At 31.4% G+C, this 17,909-nt stretch overlaps 1 protein-coding gene across 2 annotated transcripts in view; it reads left to right on the top strand.

Annotated features, from left to right (window-relative positions):
- The window catches only part of Galnt13 (polypeptide N-acetylgalactosaminyltransferase 13), a 434,224-nt gene that overhangs the window by 133,973 nt on the left and 282,342 nt on the right, over positions 1–17,909 (top strand). For both annotated transcript variants that reach the window (XM_076866162.2, XM_076866161.2), the window contains exon 2: positions 4,515–4,683. In XM_076866162.2, coding sequence (XP_076722277.1) covers positions 4,515–4,683 — 169 coding nt within the window. The remainder of the gene's footprint in view (positions 1–4,514; positions 4,684–17,909) is intronic.

Below are 17,909 nucleotides of genomic sequence, written 5' to 3'. Positions count from 1 at the left end.
ATGATATTATAAAATGCTTTGGCTTTTATATTTCTACTTGCTTTATAATACCATTTTAAGTCAAATTTTCTTTTTTGATGATTTTATCATATAATGAGAAAGTAAATAATTTATGACTTAATATATTAACCTCATCTTTTAGTCTAAACCAACTTTGGAATCAGGACATTTCTGTCCACATTCACATCAGCAATAAAGAAACTAGAATATAGATTTAGTTGCCATCTGTTATAGTTGCCTGGCACAGTAAATAATTTAAAAAATTTTAACAATTAATTTTGACTTTGCTTGGCTATAGGGAAATGCATTCTGTGAGTGGTCCTTTCTTTTAGTTTCTGCTTTCTTTCTTTCTCTCATTCTCTCTCTCTTTCTCTCTCATCCTCCCTCCCTCCCTCCCTTTCTCTCTCTCTCTCTCTCTCTCTCTCTCTCTCTCTCTCTCTCTTTCTTTGTTTCTTTCTTTCTTCTTTTAAGCTATATAGAGGAAAGAAAATCAACAGGTAAAGAAAAATAGGAGTTATTATTTAACAAGATGCCTCAAATCTGAGATAGACCACAAAGCCAAATTGCTTATTCTTTCCTACTTCCTATTTATGCTATTTAAAGGATTTAAAAAACAAAACAAAAACAAAACAAAACCTACCAAACAAACAACAACAACAACAACAAAACCTTTGTTTTCTGAATGCAAGATGCATTATTCCAGGTAAGAGCCAGAATAGGAAAAAGACTGATTCCACACTATGATTATTTAGTATTCTTTTTTCTCAAGGGAGGTGAAAAATACCAATAGATTTGTTCATACAAAAGGAAAAAAAAAGATTTTAAATATACATTTATTATAGGTCATTATAGAAAAATGTATTTAACTCTGGAGGAGACAAAAAACCTGATATGCACTAAGCTGTTACATGATTAAGGAGGATGACTACACATGTTTGCAACTAGTTGTAGGTATACTATTTAAGACAATTTTAATTTTATTGATTTCGTATTGCAACATGATTCTGTTACTCCTACCACCACTGATGAAACTCCAATCTGGATAAAGTTAAAATGAAATTGTTACTCCTTTGAATATGTGACAAAACCCAAAAACATCTGTATCCCTGCCCTAATTTATTGTAGTTGAGTTTTCTCTTCCTTAAATAGAGAAACATTTTAACACTATTTACTTCCTGGCTTTGGAAGCACTATGTTGGTCATGGTGCCTTTCTTGGTAGCAGAATATCCTTTTGTCAGAGATATAGAAGGTGAAGAGGTTCAGAATATGCCACCTCTAAATATGCTATTTTGGCATATTGATTATTTTGTTCTTCAGGCACTCAAGAAATAGCACATGCAGGAAGCTCTCTCTGGCCTGCCCTCCCTCTTTTACCTGAAAGAAGGCTACAAAATTTCTCAAAAGAAATAAGCCCTCCCTGCTGTACCAGGAGGAGAACATTTTTTCTATCCCAAATTGGGTGTCAATACTGGAATGGATCTGAGTAAAACAAGCTCACTAAAAGAACTCATCTTTCAGTTGATACCCCATGTATTTTCTAGTTATTGACCCACAATTTTTTTGACCCTATCCCAAGTCTCTTTGTCTTGTCACCCTCTACTTTTCTTGTTTAAAAAGGTTTACAAGCTTTTGGGCCTAACAACTTATTCCAGCCTTCATTTTCCTTCTGAGGACTCCTGTGTACAAGTAACAAGAAATTTGTGTAATATTTCTATTAAAGTCTGTCCTGTGTGTTTAATTTTTAGGTTACTCTCAAAACCTAAGAGGGCAAAAGGAAACCTTTCTCCTTTACAAAGCATCATAAATAACCGTGACTTAGAAACTGTTTTCTTAATTAATAAAAATTGTTAAAATATTCTACACAAATTTCTTTAGCAGTTCCTTAGTGTTTCAAAATAAAAGCAAAACTTTTCTATGAGAAAATCATCCTTTTTATGGCTTCAAGGTAATACTTTAAAATATGTAAAAAACATATAAATTGAATATTTGTAGTCAATAGGAAGTATCATAGTCTGATTATGTTCTTATTACAAAATCAGAAGGACTCCTGAGGAATCAACAGACATTTTTTAACACCTTCTGTGGAATCAAAATAATAATAATAATAATAATAATAATAATAATAATAATTTTAAAAATATGAGAAATGGAATATAACTTCATGTAAACATCTTATGATTATGAGGTACCCCTCAAAAGATCATGATCAGATTATGATATATGTAACTTAATCACTGAATTAATCCATTTGATGGATTAATAATTGAGAAGGACTACTGTACCAGTAATAAATGTTGGCAGATATGGTTGACTGGAGGAAGGGTCACTGAGGCCATGCCTTTTGGGTTTATATTTTGTTGCTGGGTGCCTTGCTTTCTCTTTCTTCTTCTAAGATATCAGGAATTGAGCATCTTTCCTCATCTGGGGCCCAGAACAATGGAGTTGAGTGACCATGGTCTGAACTTCTGAAACTATGAGTCAAAATAAACTTTTCCTCCTCCGAGTTGTTCTTTTCAGGTATTTTGTCACAGTGATGAACACTTAATGCAACATCTCACCAAGAACACAGATTTACTCAAATTCAATTCTAACAACTCCAGCTGATGTTAGGGATGCTGAAATTTACTAATTCCCAAGATAAATTATTATCATTAGAATTTAGTTTCTTAAATTGATCAAAATATGCTTTCTCATAAAATTTCAGCCATTTCTAATTTTGTTTCTTAAAATGGATGATGAATCTCTGCAAACTTTCTTTAGATTATGTTAGTCATCTTTTAGTCACTATGACAAATATCTGAGATAATCCAATTGTATAGGAAAGAGTTTATTTTGGCCTATACTTTTGGAGATTTCAGTCCATGATCAGTTGGTCCCAGTATATTGGGCCTGTGTTAGCAAATCATGGTGGGAATGTGTGTTAGAGCAATACCTCTATGTCATGGCTTGGAAGTGAAAGAAAAATGAAGGGACTGTAGTCTCACAATGACCTAAAGCTCTTTCACTAGGCTCCACCTCTTCAAGTTTCCACCTTCTACCTATAATGCCACATTGAGAAGTATAAACTCTTATCACATGGAACTTTGGGGAAATTCTAGCAAAGTAAAAATGCCAAGTTTACCAAATGGCAATTTTTTAAATAATTTGAAGTTGTATACCTATATTTTTCCATTTAAAATCTCCCAATTCTTTTTCTATGTATGAGAGAATTTTAAGGCTAATCATCCTCCTGGTACCAATGTCTAATAGTCCTTAGAAGTATTTATTCTCTTTCATTTTGTTTGACTCATGCTAATCCAAAACTGGGGTAACTTTTCATAAAGAATAACCATCTGGATAGTCAATATTGGATTAATACTAGTAATAACATTGTTTTTTTTTATAACTATGAATGTCAAGAGCGTAGAAAGTTTGCTAATGGTGTTCTATCCTAGTTTTTACCATATTCTTATATCATTTTAGACTTCATACTTTTATGAATTATTATACTTTATTAAACATTTTCCCATGCATAATATCCCTTACTTATATTTATAGCATTTTGAGGTAAGCTATGTTAAAATATTTGCAGATTAATTTATGTACAAATTAAATCCAGTTAGACTAATGTATGGGAACTATAATATAGGAAAACATTGAAAAAGTCAAGAACAGAACTGTATCCATTTCACCTTAACCTAACTTAATATTATTATGATTAGTAAGTTAAAAGTTACATTAGGATCAACTGGAACTTGGCTTATTATTATATGTTAACATGTATATAGACGTGTGCATGTACATATACACATTTAAACATTCATTTTAGAGCAGTTAAGAACTTTAGTGATAACTTGGGAGAAATAGCAAGAATGTTAGCCTGAAGATGGAATACTGAGTTCTCCTAATAAGCAGCCAAGTTCAGAAAATTGTTGTGAATTTCAAGTCATGAAGCACCTATCTACCTTGACATTTAAATTATGTGTTACCACTCTGAAACTTCTTTTTATACATTTCAAAGTGATTTGAGAATAAATCAAATTGCTATGGGAGGAAAAAACTATTAAGCTGACGGCCTTTATGAAGATGTGATGACAGCAGATATGTTCATATATGAAAGCATTTTATTTGATGTAAAAATAAATTTATCTTGGTGTATTTTCAAAAGTTATCTTTTATTTTGAACAATACGGTCTCCCTAGTGTTCAACTTCATCTCTTTATAGTAAGCGTATTAAAAATATGACTAAGAAGTTTTAAGAGAAGGTGTTTTGTATTGCTTTACTATTGTCTTAATAATTCATAATTAGTCTAATATGTTTACACTTGAAAGACAACATGCAACATTAAGCTAATGAATTAAAATAGGCCGTTTCTTTTGTGTGGTGTATGGTTTATAAATACGACTGGATGATTACATTATAGAACCAGCTTGTAATTAATACACTTCAGAATTTAATCCAACGCATGAGTTTCTTCATTCCATTCATTATCTTGTGTTTGTATGTATGTTTGTACCTGTGTATGTCTTACAGCTGTTATTTCAAGAAACCAAGAAGGCCCAGGAGAAATGGGAAAGGCTGTGCTGATTCCTAAAGATGACCAGGAGAAAATGAAAGAGCTGTTCAAAATCAATCAGTTTAACCTTATGGCCAGTGATTTGATTGCACTTAATAGAAGTCTGCCAGATGTAAGATTGGAAGGGTAAGTTTAAATGTGTTACATAGTCTTATGTATTAATAAACCAAGCATTTCAGAATCTCAGTACTTTAGCTAACTTAGATTATATTAATTCTGGAACTAGATGCACTTGACTACTTATCTATTACACGTCAGGGACTTGCTGTATATCCATATGCTGAGAAATATTGTTTTCTTCTCTGCCAAAACAAAATATTTTACTTGCAAAGATACTGCAGAATGTATATATCTAATAGGTTTCCCTTCATGAGATTTTTGTTGTTGTTGTTGTTTTGTTTTGTTTTGCTTTACTTTGTCAAATACAGAACAAATATGTTCTTTAATAGATTATTTTCGGACCTGCATAGAATGCACTCTATACTTTGTTTTGAAAAAAAGTCTGTTTTGCTGTGTTAGCATAAATATAGCCAATTGCCTGTATCATTATTGATCCTTAAAAATTATTTATTATAGGTTCTAGCAATTTATGCTGCCATTTATAATTGGAATACTCAGTTATTAGCAATGGAGGAAATGTTCACTTGAAAATACTTTTGCATGAAAAATGATGAAAAATTCAACTTTCATGTGATTAAGTATAATCTCTGCTGCAGTTAGAATATATTTTATTTATTTAATAAAACTCAGAATATTTAATAGTAGCACATTGCCATTCTAGTACATACTTCTTATGAAACTCCTGGCAGTCACAGATGATATATCTGGGGATTATAGAAAATTTCCAAGCTTACAGATGTACTCTAAGATACACTTCCATGTAAACAGACATTGTTGTTTTAGACACATTGTTTGCTTAATACTAAAATCATAATTGTTGCAAATAATTTTTCATCTATAATGGGATGTATTACATTACTATATCATGATATTACTATCATATTTATATAATTCAAATTTTTTTCTTTCTGAAGTATTTCACATAAAACCCAATCATTTTTAAGATGCTAGTGCTGATTATCAGAAGATTCATTCCTAGCTAAGTGGTACTTTACATCACTGTATGCTTTTAAAATGTCTCTCTCAAGAAAACCACAAAAAAGAAAATGTTACAGACATTTTTGGTCCCCAGCAAATGTTTAAATGCTAAATATTAAAATTGTGTATTTAAACATCTAAATAATTTAGATATAATTCTATGCATATGTTTCTATGTAGGTAGCCACATTTGTGTTTTTAAAGATATACTATAATAAGCATATTCTTCAAAATAATTTTGAGAATTGTAGATGCTATGTTTATTATGTTATAATGTTACATTTAGTATATTGTTTCAAATGTCTTGGTATAATGAAATGGATCAATAAAATTCTTATATATTCAGGAAAAATTTTAAAATGGTTTCAAGATTTTTAAAGAATTCTTTCAACTATCATAATATTATATCTCGATTATAAAGGTAAGAACTGATTGATACAGAACTATTTATTATTATTTTATTTAAAGCAAAGTCTCTGTTAAGCATATATTTAAAATATTTTTGGGAAATGTTATTACTTTAAGAATAACTGAGCAAGCTGAACAAAGTGGCACATGCCTATAATCCAGTAGTTTAAGAGGTGAAAGGCAGGAGGATTGTAAGTTCAGGGGTAGTGACTCAGTACTTTAGTGAGGCTTCAAGCAACATAGTAAGATCTTGTCTCAAAATAAAAAATAAAAATAGTTGGGAATGCAGCTTAGTAATAAAATCCTCCCCAGCATCCCCTTTTAATACCTAGTGCCAAAAATAATAATAATTAAAAAAAAGAATCAGTAATTAAATGTTTGGGTAATTAAGACTCAAGCTATAGAATAATTCAGCATTTGAAAATGGAGAATTTAAATTGTTTAGTATAAAAAGTATAACATGCATATCTACCCTGGTTATTATTGCTTGAATTCTGAGATTTTTACCAATATTCTATTAAATAATTTAGTGAAATAGATAATTTTCTATTTTATGTTCTAATTTATTTTTTTATATCACAGTGTATGATGTGAGTAAGAACTCACAACTACCATCTAAAATTTTTAAATGAATCATAATATATGAGGTTTCAGGGGACAATTACAAGTTGTTTTGAATGATGCAATTGTACAGCCTGGAACAGTGAATGTTAAAAAAAAACTTACTATGAATCATATATTCAAACTGTTGTTTAAAACTTGTGGAAATAAAATTTAGCAAGGCCCTAAGCAACTTAGGGAGAGCCTGTCTCAAAATACAAAATAAAAAAGCTGGGGATGTGGCCCAGGCATGGGAAATGTTGTAGAAATAGTTAATACTCTTTCAAATGAAAATGTATTTTTTTTAAAAAATTGTATTAGTCACATATAGGTCAAATTTTAGATAGTTATAATTTAAAATAAAGATGTGGGAATGGAATGTGTCTCAGTGGCATTTTGCTTGCCTGACATGTATGAGACCTTGGGTTCAAGCCCCAGGACTGCAAGAAAAAAACAACAAAAAAGATATGGGTACTTTAATTTAATTTACCCAAGCTGATGAATGATTTCACTACATTGTTCCCTTAAAATGTTTTAACTAAACTCAGAAAGTTTTCCTAACCATTTAATGCTGTTTGGCCTTAATGTCAATATAAAAACTGTTGATACTCTTTTCAGAGGAATAAATCTAAGAAATATTATATGTTTTCAAAGGAAAACAGATATTGTAAAAAAAAAATTGATTTTGCAGGCAATTGCAATCAAATAATAGGACAAATTGAAGTTAAGTTCTGGAATGTTGGTCCCTAGGAACATTTAAATCTCTATGATAATTAACTCAGTATATTTGATTTATTTTTATATGTAATACATGTATATTCCTGAATTATTTTTGAGATATAAAATGATAATTATCACAAAAAATTGTTACTTTTATATTTTTATTAAAATTATGGCTGGAAGCCTTTAGTAACCTACTTTCTTGTGGGTCTTCTTGGGATTCTTATTGTAATCTGTATATACATGTAAGTAAAATTCTAAACAACTGTAACCAATCTGCTTTCTGTTTTGATCATTCTCTACAAATTAAAAAAAGAAGTGGAATGTTATAAATTCTGTCTGATTTAGTATGTTGAAAAAAATGCATATTAATTTTACACTGAGCTTTAGTGATAGGTTAGCATATTTCTCATCAATTATGTGTGTATGGCTTTGTAAATTTATGTAGTTGGAATTTTGAAACAAATGGATTTAAATACTTGTGTATAAGAGAGTAAATATATACATGCCATTTTGTTCATTTTTTTAACCTAAGACATTTTCTTTTTAATATTCATATAGAGTTAGAATGAATCATTAAGCTATGAAAACCTTTTAAGAGATAAGACATAACTTTGAGGACTTTGAGGACGTGCAGAGAACAAAGTAGGGAGGGATAGTCTCTAAGAAACTTAAATTGAGAAAATTGAATGTACCTTAAGCACTAAAATGTTATGATTTTACTAATACACAGAGTTGTTAAGTGCTAATTTCCTGGAATAGTTAATACTAGAAATAATGACAGCTTAGAATATATAAAAATTCATGAAAATACAAAAGAAGCTGTGCAAACATTAAATAAATACATATAAATGCATAATTATATATATGCATATATAAATAATTTTATTATCCTTTGAAACTATTATTTGAATTGTATTTACATGAGAGTCAGTAGAAACCATGTTTTTGTTTGGTAAGGCATCTTGGCATCCAGGTTTAGTCTATGCCACTGGTTTTTCCTGGAAGTAGAGAAAGCAATCTGATTATCATAAATGTAGTTTTCAGACAAGACTCCTTTCCATCATATGCAAAAGTCATAGAGGAAACAAAAAGCTAAATGTGGAGAGACTTTTTGGAGATAGAACACAAATATTTAAGACCTGACTTTATGGCTTAATGTTGCATTTTGGTCAAGTTATTAATATTTTAATCCCCAGTTCCCTTTCAGTGATTACACAAACCAATTACTCACTCAACCAACCAGCAAATCCCTAATGTTTACCTTACACAGGCTTAGTCTTAAGAACAAAAATATTGTACAAGAGACTAAGACTATTAGAAAGTAGAAAGAAATTATTCACTCTAAAAATTAATTATAATATTGTGTGAACACATCTGTAACTGCAAGAACTATGAATTAGGGAAGCTCGGAATTCTTAGTGAAATATAAGTATAAAAATATGATATTATTATTCTGTGGAATTTTCTTAGGCTCTCTATCTCCTTTTCCTGGATGAAGGAGAACTTTTTGAGCAATCAGCTTCATCCTCTACTTTTTATAATTTTTTTTAGAATAAGAAGTTAATTGTTAAATGGTTATTTATTTTAAAAAGCTGGGGTTGTAGCTCAGCTCAGTACAGTACTTGCCTCCCAAGCATGAGGCCCTGGGTTCAATCCTCAGCACCACATAAAAAATAATAAATAAATATATAATAGAGATGTCGTGTTCATCTACAACTAAAAAAAAAAAAAAAAAAGCTAAAGGCAATTAGAACAAAATTTTAAGTTCTTCATATTTACTTGTATTCATACATTTAATGGCATCTCAAGAACTGGTATTCAGTTGTTTGAAGGTTATAACGCAGCTGGCATTTAAGTATATTTCATCAGGAAAAAAATGAGGAAATAGAAAATTCATTTCAGCTATTTATATCCCAGACCAAATAACTGCTTCTTGCATATGCACACTTGCAAGGTGATAAAGCGAAAAAGACTCTAGCAGTCTCCCATTATTAGTGGAAGAAGAGCTGTAGCATACAAATTTTACATAAGTTGTTCTCAAAGGACAAAGAGTTTATTTATACATAAAATAGAAATAAACCAGTATACATTTTCTGTGCTCATTTTCATGAGTGAGATTGTCCATTTATACAGTTGCCTTTTGCATAAATTAAAATATGATAAATGTAGCATTGATTGCACAAAGGAGACATAGGAAATGAGAATATTAATTGGATTTCTGATCTCTGTTCCACATCTTTTCTTTTTAATTTGAGAATTAGTATAACTTTCATATGCTAGCAAAAATTTTGTCCGTGAAGATAATAATAACTTCTGTAATACTGTGATTTATGTACTCATGTGTCAAATTAATTTCACTACCTAAATTATAAGTGGTATGTAAGAGTTTATGTGTATTTTAATGTGTCTCTGTGTGTAAATATGTGAGAAACATGGAGATTTTAGGTATTGCTATGATCTTTGTGGTAATAATATTACTATACTATAACTTCTTCAAAAAAATTAGAATAAAACATGCCTAGGCATGTTCTTTGGGAAACATTTAAGTAGTCTGATAGGCAGAAAACATGCTGCATCTGTCCATTTATACTTTAAATACCTTGTCACAGTCTCCTTAAATATATTAATTTTCTGACACTATTGCTTTGAACTCTTTTAAAATTGTATGTAACGTTAATCTTACTATCTCACCTAATTTTAAGTGCACAGTTAAGAATTGTTAAGTGGAAAGGAAATCAGAATATACTATCCTTGAATATGCAACTTTAGTATAAAGATCATTTTGAACTGAAGGCAACAGAGATAAACCAAGCACAAGAAAAGCACTCTGTCCTCACATGTCTGCTTAAAGGAAGGCATACCTTTCTGTTGTGAAGGTGTCCTGCTCTGTCATACCAGTGAGACAGGCAGTCTAACAATATTGATATGGGGTTAACGCACATACCAGAAATTTAGGAATTGAAATGGGGACCAGGCTTCAAGGCTGTGGAATTAAGGTAACACAACAGGAGGTGGGAGGTTGAGAAGTGAGCTCAGCCTTCTGAGATTATGCTATCAGCAGAAGTACCCACAAGCCAGAGCCAAACATAAGTCTCCTAAAATCAAACCCACTGACACAGGAAAATTGTTTGCCCTGTTCTGAAAGTAATAATAGGACTCTCCCAGATGAGAAAGAAGGACCTCAAGTAGTGCACAGAATAGTCACTATAGTAACCTGTAGTTACCTTTACTTTATTAGCATAGTAAAACAAACACTGGAGGTAGAGACAAGACTTTAATGAGAATGTGCATGACATGAAGAGCCATGTTGAAGAAGAGTAGAGTCACAATTAAACCCCACCTCTACATGTGATGACATTAAGTACTGGAATCCTGCCTTATCCTGTAGGTGCCATAAAAGCTGGACAGGCTTGTTCTTTGTTTGAGCTAGTCTGAGTCTTAAAGCTGCAACTTGCTTCTAGCTCAAGCAGAAGTCCCCACATAAAGTCTGCCTGTGTATTCATACTCTCCCTTACTTGTTTCTACTGTCACTATGTCAGAAATTCCTATCTCTCTTATCACTATGGTCATGGGCCAGATGAAATGGTACTTTAAATCAAGATGGCCATAGTTATTTCATGCCAGATCCCTAAAAATGTAGATAAGTCCACTGCATTTAGCCATTTCCTTGAGTCTTCACTTCTTTGCTGTGAAGGCCTTTTGAGAAGGCCATGCATTTAGAAACTAATTTCTTAACATCAACTAAAATGTGTATGCTTTTTCTCCTCTTAATCAGTCATAGGTGCCAGTACAGAACCACTCTTAAGAGAATAAAGGAGATTTTTTCCTTTCAGCAAGTTCATTGTCCACATTATTGTACAGCCTAACTTCAGAATTCCTTTCATCTTGCAAAACAAAAAGTTTATGCTCATGAAACAACTCCATGCTTCCCTGACTCGTGATCACCACCATTCTAATTCCTGTCTCTGAATATTTTCCTGTGCAGGTACACATATAACTTACTCAAATTCCATTTGTCTTTTTGTGACTGATTTATTTTACTCAATCATGATGTCCTCATGTTTCATCCATACTGCACAGATGTCAGAATTTCTTAAATTTTTAAGTCTGAATCATATTTAATTTTAGGTATAGAGCACATTTTGTTTATTCCTTAATTGATGATGGTTATTTGTCTTACTTCACCTTTGATTTTTGTGAATACTATTGCTATTACTGTGGGTGTACATATGTCTCTTTCAGATTCTGTTTTCAGTTCTTTTAGTTGTATGCCAAGAAGTGGAACTGCTTCATCAAACAATAATTCTATTTTTAATTTTTTGAAGAACCACTGTACTTTTTTTTTATAGTACATAGTATAGTAGTGTAAAGTGCACTAATTTACATTCCATTATACAAGAGTTCTACCAACATGGTTTATTTGATTTTATTTTGTATTGTAGCAGGTGTGAGATAGAAACTTTTTATGATTTTGATTTTTTTTTGTTTTCATTTTCCTGATTAGCGATATTAAATTTTTTTTCACAATTTTTCTCATTTGTATATTTTCTTTGGAGAAATGCCTATGCAAGTCATTTCCCCATTTTTAAACATTTTGTTTGTTTGTTTGTCACAGAGTTGTAGATGATCTTTATACATTCTGGATAATAACCCCTACTGAATGTACATTTGCAAACACATGCCTCCATTCTGTAGGTTGCCTATTCAGTCTCTCGTGGCTTTTTTTTTTGAGGGGGGGGGGTTTATTCAATGTCTTCTCTTTTCTATTTATAGATCTTTTATAATTTTATATTTTCACCATTTATCAAAATCTAATTTCATGCACATGAAAACCAAGAGATACAGTTCTCTACTACCAAATGGACTATGTAAAATCTAATATTTGGCAGTATGAATTTAGAAGTGGGTAGCTTTCTGTGACCTACTTGAAACCAGACTTATAAGATGGCAGATTATGGAATCAGGCTAAGACAAAAGGGAAATCACTCTCTGGGCTGTAAGAAAAGAACAGAACAGTAAACCACTTCCAATTCAAACAGGGTCAATGAAAGTTTTGTTAATATGCATGATAGGTAAACATGGGCAAATATTCTGGTCATTATTTCATTTATATTCTTAAGAATGCATTATGCAGGTTTATAAAATAACTTTGTTGTTTATTTTATAAATTCTGAGAAAGCAGATATTTTAATGTCCATTCTCAATCCACCATGGAAATCATGTTTTATTAATATTTTTTGATTTAAGACTAAAATAACTTTTGTATTTACCCATAATTACAGATGTTAAGTTTGTATATAAGTCTATTACTTTTGATTTTGTTTGTTTGTTTGTTTGTTTGGGGGTGCCAGGAGTTGAACTCAAGGACACTCAACCACTTGAGCCATATCTGTAGCCCTATTTTGTATTTTATTTAGAGACAGGGTCTCACTGAGTTGCTTAGCACCACATTTTTGCTGAGGCTGGCTTTGAACTCGTGATCCTCCTATCTCAGCCTCCTAAGCCACTGGTATTATATATGTGCACTTCTGGGCCTGGCTAATCGTTTGCTTTGATTCCTACATTTTTATTCTATATTGTTTGTGGCAGACATATGCATCTATTTAATTCTCATTAAAAATTAGAGCTCATATCATTTAAGAGGTTTTTTTTTAAAAAAAAAAGGAATTTTTAAATGAGAAGAAGGGAAAGAAAAGTTTTAGGATGTAGAACGTTTAGATAATTGATGAATAGAGATAGGTGCCACAGTTTAGATAGAAAGCATCTGAGAACTTGGAAGGAAACAATAGTGTAGAGGGTTGTAATTAGCCATTCCACTTGCAGAAGGATGATGAGTATTATCAACTATGCCTGTTTACACAGGTCATGGTAGGTAACCAGGTGGTTTTAGAACAGGAATGTAGCATGATGGAAATGGTATTTAGCAAGAAATAATCCTGCAGTATTATATACAAGATATTATAGATAGAAGAGGCCTAAATGCAATAAGACACTCTATTGGTATTGTATTCACATAGATGGGATTAGGTGAGGAATCTGTCAAGACAGCAGCCTTAGAACAGAGCAAATGTTAAAATGGAGAAAAAGGATGAACACCAAATTCAAGATAGTTTCAAAAGGATGGGCATGTGGCTGAATTTTTTTTAAATTTTTTATTTGTTTTAATTAGTTACACATGACAATACATGACTGAATTTTTAAAGCTTATTTTTATGTGTGTTTTAAACCTAAAAGAGTTAGGGAAATGGGAAGAGAAATGTTTTAGTCAACTTATTTATTGCTGTGACGAAAAGACCAGACAAGAACAATTAAAGAGGAAAATTTTATTTTGGTGCTCAGTTTCAGATGTTTCAGTCCATAGATGACCAACTCTGTTGCTCTGGGCTGGAGGTGCTCATGAGCACCTATCTGCTCATGGTAGAAAAGTGTGGCAAAGGAAAGCAGCTCAGGATTTGGAACCAGGAAGCAGAGAGAGCAACCACTCCCCTCACCATGGACACAATATATACCTAAAGGCATGCCCCTAATGACCCATCTACTCTAGCCACACCCTAGCTGCCTACAGTTATCACCCAATTAGTTCCTATCAGTAGATTAATGCATTGATTAACTTAAAATTCTCATAACCCAATCATTTTACCACTAAACTTTCTTGCATTGTTTTATACATGAGGTTTTCAGGGACACGCTATCTAATATCTAAACCATAACAAGAACTATAAGTGATGATGGTTCTAAGAATACTTTAAAATCATATTCCAGAATTAGTGACCATTTGGATACAAAGGTAAACAGGAGTAAAAATATGACGGCAGTGTTCAAATTTGAATGACTAGATTTGTGATAATATGTGTAAGTATGTTTGTGTATGTGTATGAAACAATCATACATACACCTACAGACACACATTAATACCACTTAAATATGGGTAGTGGATTTCATTTCACATATGAATACTTAAGATATATAAAACATGATAGAAACTATTATTATTATCTGTATAGGCCAACTTTTTCTCAGCATATGAAAAATTACAGTGATTCAACAATTAAAAAGTAAACAGATCAAAAGATTCAATGAATATTATAATTTTCTATTTTCTCTTTGTGAATTCAGTGGTACTACATAGAGTAACATAGTTCTGCAAAGCATAAGTTTAAACAATTTTAAGATTCTAATATTTATAAGATTGATCTTTTGAAAATTAGTCTTTGTGGTAAACATGGACTTTTTTTATTCACCGCATGAAAAACATGTAATCTACAAACAAAAGATTGACTCTTAACAGACATTTGCAGATTGACTCAATTTTAAAAAAAGCAGATAGTTATATTATTAGAAAAACCCTATGTGCAAGGGATATTTGTTCTGTATTAAATTCTTCCTCATTTTTTATTGCCATGGACAGATGTTTTCTATGCACATGTCAGTGTCTTAAGGGAAGACTAAATTGTTCTAATGCCAACTTACAATGTTATTTTACTCAGGAAGAATTTATTTCATGGTTAAATACTTTAACCCATGGTAGTAAACCACAGTTTTATTGACTTGGGAGATGTTGGCATATGTCAAGAAATCTCATTGTATATCATAATTAATATTCTCATAAGCTTGCAATATCTCCCTGTAGAAGCCAGTATACTTTCTGAATGGCAATTACTGTGTAAATGAGAAAATTTATATTTAGTATTTGAATTTTAAAATTTGTTATTTTAATATTACTATGCAATTTTGTTGCATTAAAACATATAGAAAACAATGCCAAAGAAGAAATGAATTTCATTTTGCACATTCTAAGTTGAAAGAAATAGGATATAGGTAATGGTCATAATTTTAGAATAAAAATGTATGTGTACAAATATATATTCTACTATATATTGCATTTATGGAATCTTGATTTATTTTTCCTCTAAGGAAAGGCATTCATTTTATTCCTTTTATACTTTCTTTCTTTGTGAATGATTTCAAATATAGTTATAGATGGAGACAATTTCAATCAAATGTCAATGGAAGCTGCCTGAGGTAGTTAATTTTCTAAGATGGGGTTTTATCATCAGATCCAATATAACATAATTTTTCACTGCATACTATGTAAGATGATTTTAAATTTTATAATATAAATTAAGTAATATTAAATTTTATAGTCAACCAGTGACTTTTTTCTGACCAACATATTGTGAGAAATTTAAAAACAGAAGTAATAAAAAGTTCCTATCCTTAGTGAGCTCACAGAGCATAGAGATTACAGAGAGATTATATACCACATTAAATTAAAAATATGAGTTAATAAGTTATATGATAATATTGATATAGGTAGAAGTCAATATTTAACTCAACTTTTACTATGTATTGAACATGTATTGAGTGGGTTACTTGCATTTACTCATTTAATTTCCAATTTAAAAAGTCCATGATGTGTATCTTATGTTTTGTTCAATTTGTTTTATTGATTGGGAAACATACTCAAAGAGTTTAATAAGAGACTTCTCTAAGATTATGACTCTGACATTTGAATCCAGGCAGTATAATTCAAACTATGAGTTTCAACCACTACAGAAGATTCTTGAATATAAAAGAGTAAAACTCAACATAGAGATTTACATTAGTATGGGCTTCATAGGAAAGATGAATCATGGGTTAGCTCTTGAATAATGAGTGGGACATATATAGATACAAGGAATAACATAGAGACTCCAAGTGGGAAGAAGAACTTGAAAAGATTCACAAAATAGAATGACTCTGTACTGTGTTGAAAAGACTGTACTAACATAATTGTGAGCTCATTTGGGGATTATTCATGGCATTATGGTGACTTATCTTAATTTTTAATGACTACACTTAATCAGGCCTTAACACTGTCCATCAGTCAGATATTTTCCTTATCCATTCTCTTTTCCACTTTGCAAATTATCATTTCATAATTTCAGCATTCCCTTCCTTTCTGTTACCCTTTTTCCAATCCTCATTCTCATTCATTGAGAAAAAACAGAAATAAATAGAAGAAAACTCCCACTTCTCTTACCATCACATTGATTTCCCTCACTGAAATTTCTAACTTTATGTTATGTTTTTTTGAATGACTTCATTTTTATAAATGACTTGCCCATGCTTTTAATTATACCCAGCCTACCCTCTAGGTGCCATCCTCTCTTAACTCCTCGAGTGTGCTGTGTCAAAAATGCTGCCCACCTACACAGGATGTTTATTCTGCATTTTTTTTTTTTAAAAAAAATAACATATAAAACATTTTTAGACACATCTCACAGATATTACCATTTTTTTTTCTGTTTTTGTTCAAAAATTCTTGAAAGAATTGGCTCTGCTCAGTGTCTTGATCCTTTTCTTCCCATCATTTTGTTTTAACACCAATGCAATTGACTTTTAAACCCATAATATCAGCAAAGTTACTCTTATCAAGGTCGCTAATGATTTCTGTGTTGCTGTGTTCCATGATTGGTTCTCAGTCCTCGTATTTCTTATCAACATAATTTGACACAGTCATTTACTACCTCCATTTTTTTTCTTATTAAGATTTTTTTTAAGTTTTTGATGAACCTTTATTTAAATTTATTTATTTATATGCAGTACTGAGAATAAAACCTGTACCTCACACATGCTAGGCAAACACTCAACCACTGAGCTGCAAACCCCAGGCCTATTACCTCCCTTTTGAAACAATTTTTTTCCCTTGGTTTCAAGTAACTTCAGTGTTCTGATTTTCCCCTACCTCTCTTCTCACTATTTCTCTTTATTATTTGCCAGTGCTTTTCTTCACATTAATCCCTACATGTAGGTATGGCCTACAGTTTGTTGGTACTCAACTCTTTTGTTAAGTTTCATATAGTCCCTCTTTGCAGTATCATCTTAGTATTCAATGCAGTCCTCTCTGCTGACCTACAGAATTGTGTTACTAAGAACATTCTTCATATCTTCACTTGAACATCTTACACTTATCTGTCATGTATCATGTCTGAAACACTGCAACAGATGGTCCCTAACTAACCTCCTTTTTTCTTCAAGTTCATCATCTTAGGAAATAGCATCTCCTTTCTTCCAGTTATTCAGGTAAAACCTTGGGATCTAATTTGACCACTCTCTTTCTCTTAAACCCAAATGTGACTCATCAAATAATTCAAAATATGAGCTCATCTCCTCTTCTACCATTTTAAACCAAGCTACCAATATTTTTCACCTGAATGTGCAATATAAACTACTAAGTCATTTTTGTTTGTTTGTTTTGTTTTATCTGTTTTTTTTCCCTTTATCCTTGACACCATTCATCTCCAATCAGCCCAAAAATCAGAGTTATCCTGTTAATATAAACTCTCTTATCTCTGAGTCTGTCTGTGCTTATTTCTCATGATTCAGGCACAGATACACACTGGAACATACCCAGAGCCTTTCAATTTCAGGAGTTTTTTACTTTCTTTTTCCCTCTGCTTTGATTGTTTGTTTCTTAAATATTCACATGATTCCCTTATCTTCAAGCTTTTTACTGAATGTCATCTTCTCTCTGAAGTATT

This window comes from Callospermophilus lateralis, chromosome 9, assembly GCF_048772815.1.
Source record: "Callospermophilus lateralis isolate mCalLat2 chromosome 9, mCalLat2.hap1, whole genome shotgun sequence".
NCBI lineage: Eukaryota > Metazoa > Chordata > Mammalia > Rodentia > Sciuridae > Callospermophilus > Callospermophilus lateralis.
This window is presented reverse-complemented; position numbering and strand designations above follow the sequence as displayed.